Consider the following 18,199-nt stretch of genomic DNA (forward strand, 5'->3'; position numbering starts at 1 on the left):
CATGTATCAGCAGAGAACCTGAAAGATAGTGGTCTTTCACTGATCCCACGGCACCTCACATTCAAAACATCTACCTTGCCTACTTCCTTGCTTCAAACAGCTTCTCTCTGTTATCCTCTCTGTATACAGCCACAGGCTCCCACCAGCCATTTGGTCCCACAAGTCCCGGAGTAGCCATGCTCCACCCACACTAAGAAGCCAGATGTATGAGAAAACAGCAGATGAAAGGCAGAGCACAGATAAGTCAGAAGGTCCCTTTGCAACTAAGATTCCATGTTGTGGCCCGCCCGCAGTCCACAACACGAACAGTTTTCTATCACATTGCTTTCTTCTTCTCTTTCTTGGTCCTCCCTCATTGCCTCCTATTTTCAAGTGCATTGGTAAATAGTATGCTGACTTTATGTAAGTTGCTGCTTCTGACTTCTCTTCTCTTCTCTTCTCTTCTCTTCTCTTCTCTTCTCTTCTCTTCTCTTCTCTTCTCTTCTCTTCTCTTCTCTTCTCTTCTCTTCTCTTCTCCCCTCCTCTGCCCTCCCCTCCTCTCCCCCCCCTGTAAGTGCAAGCATGTGCTATGCATACATACATGTGCTCGAGCACTTGCCTACTTACATGTGCACACCACACATGGAGGTCAGAGGGAAGCTTATGGGAGTTGGTTCTCTCCGTCCATCACATAGATCCCAAGAATCAAACTCAGGTCAGCAGGCTTGGCAGCAAATGCTTTTCCTGTTAAGCTATCTTGCTGGCCCATGATCTTTAATACTTGACACAAAACTACAAGGCTCTATCTTGTACCGGGCCCAAACTTGAGCATCCACAGATTGGATGTGAAAAATACACACATGAAGCCCACCTGGGCAGAGAAATGTCCTAGGGAATATGCTGAGTTCCATCTATCTCCGTTGGGGCAGAGCCATACCTCATGGATTTTTGAGAGAAGAAGGGGTCCATATGTATATGAATGCCTTTCTGAGCTTTCATAGTTAGAACTGGGCATTCTCACACAGTGTGTACATGGTGCCTCTCAGGCAGCATCTAGCTTAAGGACCATCCAGGATTGACAGCTACTGACTGTCTTAGTGGAACAATCCACCTGGATTTCAGCAGTTCTGGCCCTGCCTGACTGTGACCTCCTTTGTCCCTTTCTCCACTGTGACAGGGTGATGCCATTTCCTTAGGAACTTAATCATAGACCAACGCTTTCCCAAAATTTGACCCGCAATAATGGTGGATACTATCCAGGAACACAGTGCCAAATGATTAAGTCGCGATTCTTAGCATTTCCTTTTCTTTAGTGTTGATCATCTCTCTGGCTTAGCAATGCACTGACTTCTGGTTCATTGTAAAATGTATGATACAGGGCCACAAACCATCTTCACTCTAGAGCTTATTTCTCCTAACCTGCATCTTGGCAAATCAACCTCCCTCTGTCCCATCTCCCTCCACCTTCCTAGAACTGAGACTACAATTACATTCTCTACATCCATGAAACCAAATCTGCAGCTCCCATGTGAATGAGAACATGCTTATTCATCTTTCTGTGTCTAGCTTATTACTGCATAATTCAGGGTGCTGTGGTTTTATTCATGTTGCTATGGTCATAGATCTCTATCCTCTTTATGGCCAAATAGTATTCTATCGCAACTATGTGCCATATTATTTTTATCTTTTCATCCACCCATGAGCACTTGGTTGGATTCTGTGCTGTGGGTGCTGTGAATAATGCTTCAATAAACACAGTGTGTCTGATACACCAACTCCATTTCCCTTGGCTGTATACCTTGTAGTGGGAATGTTAGATTAACACTTTAAAAGGTCTAACCCAAGCAAACATCATTTGTTATGAGCATACCCTCATCTTGAACATTCCTTGCCTTTAATAAATGCATGGCGGTCATATTAATGATTATGAAGGATCCTCCCTCATCGTTGATGAGCTCTGCTAGGTTTTCAGACTGCTCACTCTTGACCCTAATAGATCACAGAACTCTGGAGTGTGACCAATGAGAAGGGACAGTACCATTTGCAGGCACATACTTCCTAACCAAAACAGAAAACAAAACAATACAACTATCACCACAACAACAATCACAACAAACTTCCAAGGAAAGAAAAAAGAAGACTTGGCTGTTCTTTAAGTCTCTAAGGTGTGTGTGTTTGTGTGTGTGTGTGTACATTAGATATACATCTGATATACATCAGACTCCAAGTTTCTTGGATTTCATCTTGTTCATCTTGTCTACCTCCCTGGGGACTGGGCACACATAACAGTCAAAGCCCCATGCTCCTACCAGGAAATGCTGAGCTGCAAATGATAGCTGTGGACTCAAAGGCTTTGCAATGATAAAAGCTGTTAGGACTTCTCCCCAAACTGACAAGAATAAAGGCTGGAAGCACACTTGAGTCAGCTATGCCAGTGACCTCAGGACCATAAACAGGGGCAGGTGAAGGGCTTCTTCTGGGGGAAGTTCTTGCTCATTCTCAATCTTGTCACTATAAAACTGAGTTATTTATCTTCAAGAAGCTCTTTGGGAGTCTCTGCTTGAACTTCAGTGGTTTATACATACCTGACCTTTAACCTCAGAATGATGACAAAAACACCGAGTTGGGTTTTTTGTTTTGTTTTGTTTTTTGTTTGTTTGTTTTACCGTGTTTCTTATGTCAGATTTAACTTTATGCCTTGGGTTTATATTCTATTCTTTGTTACTGTTCCAGTTTGGATCTGATAAACCCATCCCCCCCAAAACACTACCAAAGAATCATGTGAGAAGGTCTGGTTCTCAACTTGGGGTGTTATTAGGAGGTGGTGGAACCTTCTGGGTTAGATGGGGTTTAAACCGAGCACTCAAAAGGCAGAGGCAAGCAAGCAGACAGTCTGAGGACAGCCTGGTCTACATGGTGAATTCTAGGGTAGCCAGAGCTATACAGTGAGACTCTGTCTCAAACAAATGTCTAGTAGAAGAACATCGGGAAGTGAGGTCACAGGGAGTATACTGTTCCCTAGCAGGGGACACTAGGAATCCAACCTCTTTCTAACTTTCTCTTTGTTTCCTGGCCACCATGAGGTGAGCGTGCCTCCTGTGCCAACACTCCCACCACAACGTGCTCTGGAACCACGAGTCTAAACAAACCTTTCTTCTTTACCAGTTGACCATCTCAGGTACTTTATCACAGTGACAGAAGGCTAACTCAATGATGTCTGTATCAATCATGTTGTTAGTGAGTCCCCTTGCCATCAGAAAAAATGGTAAGTGGAGACTCTTAGGAAGCACGTAAGAATAGGAAGTAGCATGCTTTACCTTTTCCTAATAGCAGGCGGCTGCGATTCAGCAAGTTTATGGCAGGCCCTCTCTCTGCCTTGGTGTTTTGAGCAAATGGCACTCCCTGACACTTTTGACATGCACCAAAATTTGGAAGTTACGCATTAAGAATCCCCAAACAGAACCTCTAAGGAACTGCTTCCAAAGGCAATCAAGAATGCCACAGAGCACCCGGCATCCTCATACATGTGTGCTCTTAATAAACAATTCTTTATTGCAATGTCATTCACTAGATTATAGAACTTAACCTGTAAGAGCTTATGATACAGTGGCTTCGGTCTGTTTCCGGAGTGCGGAGCCCTCACTATTACCTAATTATAGTACATTTCTATCACCTTAACCCCGTGCTCATTAGCAGCTGCTACTCGCCCATCCTGCAGCCCCTGGCAACCGCTCATCTACTTTCTGTTTCTATGGACCTGCTTATTTTAGGCATGTCATACAATCCGAATCCCGCAGAACTGGCATGGAGACTCTGTGTTTGTCTTGACTTGGTGCGATGTTTTCCAGGATCATCCTTGTTGCGGTGGGGGTCAGCTCTGCTTCCTTCTTCTCTATAGCTGAGTTCAGTTGTGTGCTCACATCCCATTTTGTCTACCCACTCCCTGACTGTTGGGCACCGGGGCTCTGGCTGTGGAGAGGGTGATGCTGTGTGTGTGAGTGCCCAGGTTTCAGTGTGGATGTGGGTTTTCAGTTTTCTTGGGCACAAAGCAAGAAAGAAAACCTGTATTAGCATCTCCACATTTCTTTCTGGTGCAGTGGCATCTGGACCATTTGCTGCTGACTGCTAGCTCTAGCTAACAACCAATGGGATGCAGCATTTGCATTCTTTACTAAATAATTCAAAATAACTTGACTTCTGAGGATAGCGTGAAGAATACAGTCTGCCCCCTTTGTCTTTGTATGCTAACATGTTGGCATATTGAATGGCTTTGAACTCACTAAGTCTTTACCATAAACAAGAGATTACTTGGCTTTAAAACCTGGTGGGAAATGAGGGGTGTGCTGTGTACTTAAGTATTACCTAAACAATACAAATTAAAATGGATGCTTGGGAGGAGAAAGCAAAAGCTACACCAAGGGAGAATAAAAGCATGCTTTCCTGTTTAACAGCTTTCCACCATGAATCCCTTTAAAAATAAGGGGAGTGGCCAGGGAGAGGGAAAGTATTGGGGTGAGGGAGACTGGGAGGGGTGGAGGGAGGGGGATTGGTTGGGATGTAGTATATGAGGGAAGGATCTATTTTCAATTAAAAAAAATAGAGCCAAAATAAGGGTTCTCCATGCCCATACACTCATACAAATAAGAGCACAATGCACAATTTAATCAACCAAATATGCCAAACATAATGCATCACTCTAGTGTTACTTTGTGTAGTACAGATGGACAGAAATAAAACCCCACAGTCTGATGGTTTGGTGCCGATGCTTCTCTGGGCAACTTTTATTGAGGGAGAGCTGTCAGGGCCACCCTATCTCAAGGGCTGGAAAAGTATCCAATTACTTTGAATCAAGTACAGCTCAAAGAATGGTTTGCACAATTACTAGTTTTGTGGAAATCCTACCTAGAAACTCATTAGTTCTTAGTGTAATAAAGTCAAATGGGAATCCATTCACTTAAAGGAAAATTAAAATAAGAAATCAAGAAAACTACTGACTACCTGGCAAGTAAACACAAGAGCTCAGTCCCTGGCTTTTATCCACTCCAAGTCTCACTCACAAACACAATAAAACATTTAGGGACACCAATTCCTTGCCAAAAGAAGGATATGAAACAAATTCCAGCTCTCCTGGATTTTACTTAACACTTGGAAGGACAAGCAGACATTCGTTAAAATCATCATTTCCAGTGAACATCCTTATCTAAGAATCTATGGACTCACTTACCCTTATACCAAGTTTAGTCAGTACCACCCATGTTCCCACTTCTGAGTGCTGAAGCCTGGGTGTCCAGTCACAGCCTGACTACAATGACCTGGTGACTTTGGGCAGAGACTCTGCATACATGGAAGAACCCGTTTCTGAATATGTGAAATTGTTAGACACTGTTATGCCAGGAATCATCTTTTCTGCCCATGCCAGACAGTGAAGAGTTTTGGCTTTGCTAGTTCTACTAAGAACCCAGGGATGTGGCTGTGCTCCAATAAAATGTGAAGTGAATTTGGCTTGGGAGTCTTAGTTTAGTGCCTCCTGTGTTACATGATTTGGAAGATCCCCTTTGGGATGGGTATTGAGTCAAGTCTTCAGCCACTGAACCTGTTGTACGAATGCCAAGGATGCACCCCTATGGCATTCCATCTAAAGCCGTCTGTACACAGACACACTGATGTTAGAGCCCTGCTCATGTTCCTATCAAAGTGACTCCTGTTCAACGAGGATGTCATCTTGGAACTAGAAGTAGTTATGTGGGAGGGGTGGAGCCAGGCTTTTGATAGGCTATTTGGAGTCAGGTGGTCTAACCAAAAGGATGGAGAAATAGCTCTCCAAGCAGTGGTTGGGTTAGTGATCGGTAAGGAGGTGGAGTCTGGCCAATAGGAAACAGATTTCCAAAGTGCAGCAGGCTCCTCCACAACCCTTCTAAAGAAGTCACTAGAACTCCTCAGTGGCTGCTGCCCCTCCTGCATGTCACTGCCAGACACTGAGCTGCATGGTGTGACATCTTCCCTGGCCTTGCCTTCACTTTCTTACTGCTTAGGGCTCATTATCTCCTAATAAGATCTTAGCACTTAATCCTTTCCTCAGGCTCTGCCTTCTAGAAGAACAGGGCCAGTATATTATTTCAAATTACTCTCTTTCTTTAGGGATGAAAGACACATAAAATAAATGGAATGACTTGGTTTAATGCATTTGAAGATTAGTAAATATGCTGTAAAACAGTGACTCATACACTACACAGAACTGGTCCTGGCTTTCTGTGCTAGTTTCAAATGTCTATCCATTATTCAAATGGTATATATATATATATACCATATATATCACAATATCAAAAAAGGCAAGCTAAGTGATAGAACTTCTGTCTTGGTTACAGTTTCCATTGCTGTATGTAAAGAGACACCATGACCAAGGCAACTCTTATAAGAACAACATTCAACTGGGGCTGGCTTACAGGTTCAGAGGTTCAGTCCATTATCATCAAGGTAGGAAGTAGGGCAGTGACCAGGCAGACATGGTGCTGGAGAAGGAGCTAAGAGTTCTACATCTTGTTCAGAAGGCAAACATAAGAAGACTGGTTCATGGGCAGCTAGGGTCTCAAAGCCCTTCCCCACAGTGATGCACTTCCTCCAATAAGGCCACACCCACTCCAACAAGGCCACACTTCCTAATAGTGCCCTGGGCCAAGGATATTCAAACCACCACAGCTTCTAACAGTAAAGGGAACCAGCACTGTTGTGTTGAAAACAGTTGATGTACCAGAGGCCCTGTTACTTACAGCCTACATACACTGAACCTCAGTCCCCAATGTGATGATGCTAAGACGTGGGGACTTAAGGGATGATTAGGTCAGGAGAGCTCCCACTCACTTGGGATCCATGCTGTTATAAAAGAGCCCATGAATGCTTGCTCATCCTTTTTACTACGTGAGTGCAGCAAACGAGCCCATCTCTAGCAATCAGAGGGCAGGCTACCACTGGACAGCCAATCCTCAGGTACTTCGATTTTGGATTTCCCATCCTCCAGATTTTCCGTGGTTTTCAAGCTACCTTTGGCCCTTTGATTAAACTGGCCCAACACAGACAGACCCTGAACATTAGCCTAGGCCCCTGAATGAGTAGGCTACGGAGAACAGCTCACCAGTTATGAACCACAATGCCCAATGCCCCAATTTAGCCTCAGGCAACTTCGGAGGAACTCAGAACCTGTTCAAGATGCACATCCTGCCACTGGAGTCCCTGGCTTCCTAGGGCTGCGCTCAGAACCATTCTGCAGATGAAATGCCCCAGAGAGGCAGAACTGTGGGGAAGTGAAGGGGATGAGACTCTGGTTAGTGACTTGTGAATGACCTGCTGGAGTTACTGGAGAGTCTTCATCAAACCAGTGGCAGGATTATAGTGGCTTACACACTGAAGCTTCCTGCTGGGCATCCAGCTCATTCATAAACACCATTCACTAAATCATCTGTGTCACCCCAGGAACTCACATGGCCCTTCTCTTGCAAACAGTGCCTGTATTTCTGTTTGTTCCTGGCTTCCCCTCGCTCTAGGCTCTTTGTTCCCTTGCTTGTTACAACGGCACCTTGCATGGACTCATTCCTCCTATCTTGGCCTCTTTAACTCCGTATTCAGAGGTCTCTCCTGCAGGCTTGCACAGAGCAGTGTGTTTGTGCCTTAGAATAGAGATTCTAAAGATATGCAGATTCTAGAACACCCGACTCAGTTGTGCATGTTGGCCACTGCACAATGGTGGCCAGCAGGGGTAGAATCCATTCTGCTCTCCGCATGCTGGACCAGCACCCACAGGATTCTCTGGACTTCCAGCAGTGGCCTTGATGTCCTTGGAGACACGGGTGCATCCACCCATGTGCTGGTCATCTTTCTGAAGATGCAGCAAGGAACCAAGTATGCAGCATGGAGTCACCTCCTTCCTTCCAGCCGGCCTCCTAGTATCTCCCATTGTCCCTTACTTCATGACTGTCACACAAGGCAGAAAGCCAGGAGGCAGGCAAGCTCCCTGTCACCAGCCTGCCACATCCTGTCTGACAGTGTTTGGCCCTCCTCTTTCAGGCCACCGCTGTAAATTGCGCTGACCTCATTATTTCTCTTTTCATTTAGGCTGTCGACTTGGTGCTTACTGCTCCCAATTCCTTCACTGATGCATGAGAAGTCTTTCTGTAAGGTTGTGATGGGCTCCTGCCACTGTTTGGAAGCTTCCATTGCTTCCCATTGCCCACTGGGTGAAGAGTGATGCCAGTCACACATACACACACACACACACACACACACACACACACACACACACACACACACACACACTTGCTCACGTCTGTGTTTCTACCACTGCCAAGCCTTCTTGCCTTCTTCCTGCTGTTTTGCCCTCTGTTTAGGCTACATCCTTGGTTAGATGCCTTTATCATGGCCCCCTCCTTAGAGTCCTCTTTGTATCCCCCACATACAGGTGACAGGCTCCTCTCTGGAGCTCCCACCCCACTTTGTCGTTGCCTGTAATTCTTGCAGGCGTCTGCCTATCTCTGACACTGTCAGAGCTGCAGTCTCTGAGAGCAGTCTGTGTCTCAGTTGGTTTTGTGTGCCCACAGCCCAATCCAAGTAGGGCGCAGACCTTCATCCATGAAATCCTAAATTGATGTGAAAACAAGCAGATTATCAGAGGAAGGAGACACCGATGTAAATGAGGTTTTGCATAGAATACCTGTTATGTCCAAGCATCCTCTGGGGAAAGGCAGGTTAGGGATTAGGGGGCAGGAAGAAATCCAGGCAGCTCTTAGGATCCTTGGGTTCTGCACTGGTGGATTCTACTAGCCACAGAGGGCTGTGATGCTCAGGGAAAGACATCTGCATATAGTCTGAACATTCACAGGCTTTTTAAAATCTCTTGTCACTATTTCCCAGAAAAAAGTAACAACAATTTACATAATGGATTGTTGTTATACATAATTAGAAATGACTTAAAGTCCACAGCAGGATGAGTATAGGTTCTATGCAAACACTACCCAACACCCATAAAGGTAGGGCACCTGTGGGAGTTTTGTGGGTGTTTATTTGTTGTTTTTATGTGTTTTATGTGTTTTGTGTGTGTGTGTGTGTGTTGTTAATCAGAGATCCTGACCTTCACTTGAGGGTATTTGAAAATTATCTTCAGGGAGGATGAGAAGTGCATACACAACGGCTTGAAGCGGTGGGGAGTGGGTCTGACTTGTCCATGAGCTACCGCCTGGACACGTGGAGGGGCTGGCATGAGACAGGCAAGTTGGGACAGAAAGTGGAATCTGGCAGTGAGGTACCAACTCAGAGACTTCAGGAGTCAGGATGTGAAGCAGAGGCAATACAAAAACAAGGGTCCCTTCTGCTAGGCACTCTGCTCCAGACAAGCAGGAGGCTTCTAAGTGGGAGGGGGCAGCAGACTAACAAAATACTCCCAAGAGGGGCTTTGGAAGGAGAGAAGCTGCTTGCGTCTCTTCTTGACCAGGTAGCAATCCTTAATGATGCTCAGGGGTTGCCGTGAGAGGCCTTTCCCATCTTGTCCCTTCCTGGGCTTTCATAGTTCCAGAGAGCATCGCAGATCCCACAGCTGTCTTCAGATACTGCAGACCTCTCCACTGCCCTTCTCATGGGCGATTAAGCAGGTATTCATTTAAAATCTGCTTCCAGGATTGACGGTATAGCACATCGACACAGTACTTGCCTAGAACGTGGGGTCCAATGCACAGCAACACACACACACACACACACACACACACACACACACACACACACACACTCCAGTACCCTCAAGCATAGACACAAAGCTTTAAGACCTGCTCCCACTGAGAGCAAATAAGCAGTTTAGGGGCCAGGCCATTCAGCACGGTACATGGTTAAGGCTCAATAAGTATATGTTGAAGTGAGCAGATAAACAGTGAATTCAACCACCACTTAATGAGTGGGTAAAGCTGGCCTGCATCCAGGATGCAAGATCAACAAGTTAGGATGAGTCAGTAAAAGAGAGAAAGTGGGAGAGGCCAGCCCTACCGGCTCCATCAGGTAACCTAGCAATCGGCCCACCCTACTGCCAGAGCCTCGTGAACTTAGGGAGCAAAATCATCTTCTGTAGTTAGTTTTGAATGCTCAAAAATGAAAAACAGTGAGATCTCATAACACATAAAAGTTACCTGCCATTCGTATTCCAGTGTCCGAACAGAAAGCCCCTCTTTCCCCTCTTGCCATATGTAACGCCTTATTAGAACATAGCTGTGCTCACTGACATACATACTCTCTCCATGACTATTCATGCTACAGCGATAACGTTGAGCTATGACAGAGACCCGGACCTTTCAGATCTAACCTAATTAGCATCCGGTCTGTTAAAGACTCCGATTGCCAACTCAAGGATCACCCTGTATGCCACAACTCCAAGAAAGCTCTGACCTATTGGTATATAAAAAGTCAGAATCCTGGAAGGAAGCTGTCAGATACCCTCGGTGGATATAAAATGTGGCCATTCATAAGTAGAATAGTAATTAAATTAACGGCAGCACATTCCTAATGCACAGTGATTAAAAGAATGAGTTAGACAGAAATACTCAAAGCGTAGAACAATGTCTGCAATAAATTGTTCTCACTATTTAAAGGATAGAGTGAATTACATTTGTAATTTATATTTAAAATGCCGGTATGTCTATGCTTAGAAGATAGAGAACATAAATGTCTCAAAGGATATAAGTGATAAGTAGTGATTGGGGCTTTTTCAATATATATTTTCAAATTATTTTTTTTAAAAAAATGTATGTGCATTGGGTTGGGTTTCAGACCCCAGAACAAACAGCTGAGGTGCATATTTAACATACCAAAACAGAACTGGCCTCCAGGTTCTCCCAGCATCCCTCGGTCCTTACCTGTCATATCCTGGCCTCAACCCTGAACTTTCTAGTCCAGGGGCTGGGCTGCCCTTCTCCCTGAGGCTCTTTGCTGTATAATCCAGATATTTTGGTCTCTCCTCTGCTCTTTCTTCTCTTCCTCTCTCTGCATGTGTTCTTTCTCTCCTCTCTTTCTCTTCTCCCTCTCCACTGTGACTTCCCTGACTTCATTCCTTGGGACCAGTGAACTTGACAGCTCCAGAGTGGTTTCCCAATAAGCCTGCCTTTATATAATCTCTAATGTAGCTTGAATTGGCTTGTTTCACCCTGGAGAAATAACTTATGCCATTGGTGTCTTGCCTGCACATTTGTCTGTGTGAGGGTGTTACATTCCCTGGAACTGGAGTCACAGACAGCTGTGAGCTGCCTAGTGGATGCTGGGAATTGAACCCTGGTCCTCTGAAAGAACAGCCATTGTTCTTAACTGCAGAGCCATCTTTTCAGCCCTTAATGACTGGGGATTTTTATTGTTGATTTGAATCTCACTTTTATTCACTGGCTTTTAAACCCTAAGAATGTACTACTCTTTAGCAGAGAGAAAGACAGAGACAGAGAGACACATAGGGAGAGACAGAGAGAGGCAGAGAGCACCTAGAAAGGCCCTTTCTCTATTTTCCTTCGCAACAGACTGGCTAATTTGAAATAAGAACAAATCCACCCAAATTCTTGTTCTTGAGCTCATTCAGTCCAAGCTCTGCACCGCACAGATGGAGATCTGTGTTCAGACACCCACTCCCCTGGAAATGACACTGAAGTAGTTGCTACCCAAGTGGGGGTGTGCATTCAAAATTCAAACAGCCACAGCCCACCCTGAAACATCTAGGCTCCCTGAGCACGGTGGAGCTGTTCAAGTGTCTGTTTTGAGGAAGTGTGAGATTAGAACAGCTAAAAACAGCTCTACTTCCTTTTTCCTAGAAACCTTGGTCACCTCTCTTCAAGGAGGACACCCTGCTGAGCAAGCAGGTTAGGGTGCTTGTGGTATGGATGGGTCAGCCAACCAAAGTAGCAGCTGTCGGCTTCTCGGTGTCTTGGCTTCTGCCCGTCTTCTCACTGGCAGTCCAGGCTCAAAATCAGAAACCACATCAACAGCATCCACACCCCAGGTGGCAAGCTAGAGGTATGAAGTCATATGGACGCAGAAGACAGAGGTGAAGCCAAGACTGGAGAATAGGCAGAAGTTCACCTCCTGCTTGAGCACACGTGTTTAGGATGTCCACCCAATCCAATTTCCCTGCATTGCATCTCCTGATTGTCTTGAGGTATAGTCCTTAGGGGCATAGGAAGGTCAGAACGTTTCAGCTGCCTTATTCTTCTACCTTCAACCTGAAAAGTGTCCCACCTAACTTGTAATAAGACCAGCCATATTGCACAACATTTAAAAATCATCTCCACATTGTAGTCATTTGGGAAATCCAGGGAAATTTTTAACTATTTGGAGGTATGGCGTTCCAGTTCTATTCAACTCAGAGATATGTGGGGAGTGGTTTGATGGGTGGATGTAGGCTTCTAACCTTAGCACTTGGAAGGCTTCCTGTCACAGGAGAACTACCATGCATTCAAGACCAGTCTGGGCTATATGGTGAATTACAGATCAACCTGGTTTACCAAATGAGACCCTGTTTCAAAAGAATGAGGAGAGAAGAGAGGAAGAAAGGAAAAAGAAAGGAAAGGGTATGGAGAAGTTGAGGGGTGGGGTGGAGGCAGGGACTCAGTGTGCTCCAGTTCCTTTGTGCTAAGGGAGAGGATGAATGATCCCACCATTATCAAATGGACAATCCATAAAGCAGCAGCAGTGAGATACTTCAGTTGAGAAAAAGGTGTTATAGTGAAATTAAGGAGAGTATTTGCGGCCTCTGTTCTGGATCCTCAGTACCATTAGAACATTCAGAGTTCCTAGTCAGTGTGCAATACCTTGACCTGTACAACTAGCCTCTGAGGTCAACAGTCCTAGATCCTAAGGTCGAGTTCAAAGGATGGTGGGTGTGAGGTGTCAGGGATTCTGGGAATCTTGGACAGCTGTTCTTTGGAACTACTTCCAGAATATAGACCCAAGCCCTAACATCCAGCACCAGGGACAAGTGGGACTCTGCTGTAGCTCTGGGCATATGTTAAACAATTCTAGAGTCAAAGGGTTAAGATGCCAGGTTACCTTTCCTTGGGTCAAATTTAGCAAGAACCCCCCCCCCAACCAGAGGTGGAAAGGAAGGAAGAAAAGCACCCCTAGGGAGAGGCAGACATCTGTGGCTTAGAAAAGGCTGCGCCTGAGTAGGACTCACCATTGGTAGTCGTGTTGACATAGTAACGGCGGCCCTGAGGAGACAAGTAGCTGTGCCAGCCGGGTGGAAGGATGACCGTCTGGCTCTCCTCTCCTGGCGGAGGGGGGACCATCCCAGGCTTCTGTTGAAGAAAAAGGCAGGGGTCAGACACATTTGCCATTTTCACAGCTGTTTGGAGCCACAAAATCACTTCGAAATCGCTCAAATGGGATAGGATGGCCTGCAGGCCTCTTTGGGGACATGGCTCCCCTAGATCAGACAAAAGAACTAACTGCTCTTCTTCCCTACCAGAACCTGCAAGAATTCATCACAGGGTGGGGGTGCGCCTGTCAGGGGGCCTGCCACTCCACATGCCCCATTGTGGACGGCAGTCTACACCCGCTGAGGACCGTGAAGTCTACACTCCACAGGACCACTGAATACAGCAACAGACAGCCCCAAGCCTGCTGTGCAAACCTAGCAGAAGTAATTAACGCAAGTTGTGGCAGAGCAAAGTGTAAAACATTCTATAATAATGTTGAGAGTCTTCGAGGAGAGCTGGCTTGGGTTTCTCTCTTCAATGGCCGTGTCACCGTGGCAAAGGGAACCAGATTTTTTTATGACAAACTAGACACTATAGGCTTGGTTCTTGTTAGCCAGGCATAATAATATTCATCTTAAAAGACAGAAGAATATGTTAGCAGGAGCATTAGGTGTGAAGCAAGTACACGTTGTAACAGCATCTGTGAGTCCTAAGGGTAGGATTATGAGCAATTTTTATTATCTTTTTTTTTACTTATATTTTCCATGTAAATCTCCAATAAACACAGAAATCAAGGCTCTCAGCTAAAGAACATTTAAAAATAAAGACAGAGGATCCAAATTAGCCCACACAATTGCTGTGCCTTATGGAGAAGGTAAATTGACAGAAATCAGAATTCCAGCCACAAAAGTCCAAGAGTTTCTTAGCAAAACCTCTTCAGAAATACAGGGGCCAGCCACCAGGTCCTCAGTGTCCTCAGTGTCCCCTGCTGCACACAGGAGCAGCTCCTTCCTGTTACCAATGACCAATATGTAGGAAAGTAGGATCGTGGTTGAAACTGGAGCAATGAAGTGTGCTCTCTGATGCCCCTCTCCTGCCTGCTCCTCCAGGGCTTTGTCTCAGCATCCTGTGCTGACCTCTGTACCAGAGGAGGAAAGTGCAAATCCCCTGTGCTGCTGGGAGCAAACATGGTGCCTCAGCCCTCTGTGTAGCCATGGTGTCTGCCATGAATTCTCACAACTGTTCCTCTGCGCTCAGAGGTGTGTCTCCTGCACAGGCGCCTGCTGAGCCCACAGTTTCTCTTTGATTACGTGTGAAAGACCATGCTCTAGACAGGTGACAGTGAGATACACAGAAGCCAGGCTGAAAGTGGTGTGGAACCCTCCTCGATGACGTAGACCATACATACACTAAGCACAGATAAACCCGAGAACAAGTGACATTGGTCCTGCACACCTCTCTAGCGTCTCCTGGCCTGGGAGCCGGCCAGAATACAGGTAATACAAATAGTGTAACGATGAGCACAGAGGGAGTGAAAAGCCGGGTAGGATGGGGCAGGCCTGTGATTGGATCATGAGTCTGAGGCAAGCCTACATAACAAGCCTCTATCCCAAATAACAAGAGTTAATGAATGAGAAGAGAAAGAAAAGAAGAAAGCAAGGGAGGAAGGCATGAAGGAGAGAAGGAGAAAGGGGAAGGGTGGTGGTGGTGGGGAGATCTTGAATACACAGGGCTCTGGGAATAAAGTGAAGGCAGTGGGTGCTGAAGAGAAACGTTTGGGCTAGGGAGTCTTCTAGACCCAGAGGGATGAGATGTCTGGTCGTCGTTCCTTGAGCCTAACATCTAGGAGTAGCATAGAAGGGTCCATGGTGAGGCCTGGGAAGCTATGGAAGGTGGTTGAGCAAGACTAACAGCTCCCAGGAAGACACTGCACAGAGAGGATCCAGGGACACAGTGTAAACAGCCTCAGGCTCAAAGCATCCCTGGTGCCAACCCTACCTCAGCCAAGCAGCCACCGATTGGCCTCAGGCAAGTGACTCAGTCAGGCTATTTTCACATCTATGAAGCAAAAGATGCTAAAGTTGGCCCAGGGGTGGACCCCTCTGGGGAGATCTATTGTAACACACTCAGAGCCCAAACGAGGGTACACCTCCAGGGTTGCTCAAGAGATTGTGGGGGGGTCTCACCAGAAGGGGTACACAGATGCTAGCCTCTCTCCCAGGCTCTATTCTCTGAGAGTTGACATCCAGGCAGACATACTGCCCTCCCCTCCAACTGCCCCCTCAGCATGTCTGAAACATCACCCCCAACGGTTCTTCTCTGAGCTTTCTGCTGCCAACACTGCCTGAGGAATGCTTGACAGCAAGGCCAGTACCATCTGGAGCTGACTAATGTTGTGAAGGCTGCTCAGGGAAGAGTCCTGTGGGCTAAGAGTGAGTAAACTGAGCCTCCTGAAACATGGGAGGCCCGGCTTTGAAGGAACTGTAAGAAGCCTGGCCCTCCTCAGATTCTCTCTATACTTTTCTCTCTGGAATGACTCTGATTCATAGGAAGCCTCGGTTTATAATCAAGGGCATGGGTGACCACCAAGGTACACTGCCTTGAGGTCTCTCCTCTCTAGGGAGTGCAGGGATCTTTGGGGAAGCGTTGAGGCTCAGGGCTGGGCCAGGAAGGTCATAGAAAGGGTGGGAGAGCACCCACTGGCTGGGCCTAGATTAAAAAGAGGCTGATGTGCTGTGGTAATGCTGGTTTCCACACTTGTGAAACACAGCTGCCAACTGGCTGGCTCTCCCTGCTGGCCATCAGACTACCTTGCCCTCATCTCCCGAGCCCGCTGCTGCCCTCTTGTCCTCTTCTTTCCTGGGAAGAAGTCATTCTTGCTAGCTGACCCCCACAAATCAGGAGCCAGAAGATGCTGGAAGCAGCTGAGGAGTCCTTTCCCCTCAGGGATGAAAACAAGCACTTGAACAAGGTGCAGATAAGCATTTAGGACAGAAGCATTCACAAAGGCCAAACAGTGGAGACAAGGCAAAGACCATCGTTAATGATGTGGATAAAACTCGGGACAGCTATAGGATGGAATATTATTCAGAAATGAAAAGGAATAGGGTCCCGGCTCTCACTACACCATGGCTGGGCCCAAAAGTCACCATGCTGAGTGAGATCACAAAGGTCACATGTGGTCTCTTTCCATTATGTGACATTATATCACATGTCCAGAGCAGGCAATGCAGCAGAATACACTAGTGGCTACAGAGGGATATGGCCTATAAGATGGATACAGGGCATGTTTGTCTGTGTGTGTGTGTGTGTGTGAGTGTGTGAAAATGGTCTAAAATAGGGAGATGTCATGGTTACACAATATAATGAGTCATAAATGCTATGCATGGTCAACTATATATATATATATATAACTATAACTAAACTATATATATATATATATATATATATATATAAAATCACAATAAACTGTCTTTGAAGAATATACAACAGGGCTAGAAAGATGGCTCAGAAGTTAATAGCACTTGCTGCTCTTACAGAGGATTCAGGTTCGATTCCCAGAATCCACACAATGGCTCACAAAACAAGCAAACATAGGTCTATAACTCCAGTCCCAGGGGATCTGATGTCTGCTTCTGGGCTCTATAAGAATTGCATACATGTGATGCACAGACATACATGTGATGCTCAGACATACACTTGATGCTCAGACATACACGCAGGTAAACACACTCATGTGCATAAAATAAAAACAAAACTTTTAAAAATATGCAAAGGTACAATTTTATAACCTCATCACCTGAAAGCCCTCATTTAAGAGCCCCAGAGTATCAGTGGTCCTCACTCTTATGGCCTCAGAGGGGCAGGAACAGTAGTAGCCTTCTGGGAGATCTGCCCACAGCCACAGAAAGGGTAGAGCAATTAAGGAATCCCTTGAATTTCTTCCCTAATTAGCTCCCTCCCTGGTTACATCCGTCCCTTTTGTGCTGGCTGGTTTTTATGTCAACTTGACACAAGCTAGGGTTATTTGGAAAGGGGAACCTCAATTGAGAAAACGCCCCCATTAGATTGGCCTGCAGGAAAAACCTGTGGTGCATTTTCTTGATTTATAATTGATGTGGGAGGGCCCAACTTACTGTGGGTTGTGCCGCCCCTGGGCTGGTGATCCTGGGTTCTATAAGCAAGTAGACTGAACACGCCATGAGTAGAAAATCAGTAAGCATGCTCTCTACTTCAATTCCTACTTCCAGGTTCCTGCCCTGTCTTCCTTGATGACAGGAGCGTGACCTGAGAGTTGTATACTGAAATACGCACCCCCACCCCTCAGCTAATTTTGGTCCTGGTGTTTCATCACAGCAATAGAAACCCGACTAGGACACCTTCCTTCCCCTGGCCCTTGTGTCTCCTCTCCTCAGCTTGCTTGCCTCTTTCCCATGGGAAGAGTAAGGAAGAGTGACAGGAAGTGCCACAGTAGGGCCACAACTCCTAGAACAGACAAGATCAGAGGGAGCGGAATGGGGTGTGTGGTGGTGAAGCTTCCTGCTAGGGGAGGCGTTCTGAGTGCAGTGCATGGGATGTCTCAGGTGAGATTAGAAAACCCTGCCTCTGCCTCTGGAAGGAGCCATCCCTGGGCCAGAGTGCAAGGCTGTGTTTCAGTCCTTCCCACACTCCTTTCAAGAAACAACATGCTTAACTATAGGCTCATACTCTGAGGGTATGAGGGAATGCTTCAGCCTTTTGTCTCTCCTCCAAATAGGTGTAAAGGTCCTCTATGGTGTCACACAAGACAGCATGCTATTTTAAAAATTCTGTATATTCATACACTGTATGAATAGGACGTGGCACACTTGTTTATACATTGAGCCTTTGATGGACGCTTGCATTGTTTCCACTTTGGAGTCTTTGTAAATAATAGTGCTATAAACTCTTGGACCTTACCCTACTTTATATGTAATAATGAGAAGTTTGTAGACCACTTAAAATCCCACTCTAAGCTAGATGCCTCCTAGCTGTAATCC

General features: G+C 46.0%; 1 protein-coding gene across 7 annotated transcripts in view; it reads right to left on the reverse strand.

Moving 5' to 3' along the window:
• Gas7 (growth arrest specific 7) overlaps positions 1 to 18,199 on the reverse strand; it is a 240,601-nt gene that overhangs the window by 73,000 nt on the left and 149,402 nt on the right. For all 7 annotated transcript variants that reach the window (XM_029483457.1, XM_085829912.1, XM_029483459.2 and 4 more), the window contains exon 2: positions 13,160 to 13,280. In XM_029483457.1, the coding sequence (XP_029339317.1) occupies positions 13,160 to 13,280 (121 nt within the window). The remainder of the gene's footprint in view (positions 1 to 13,159; positions 13,281 to 18,199) is intronic.

This window comes from Mus caroli, unplaced genomic scaffold (genome assembly GCF_978045245.1).
Source record: "Mus caroli unplaced genomic scaffold, Mus_caroli_1 scaffold_13, whole genome shotgun sequence".
Lineage (NCBI taxonomy): Eukaryota > Metazoa > Chordata > Mammalia > Rodentia > Muridae > Mus > Mus caroli.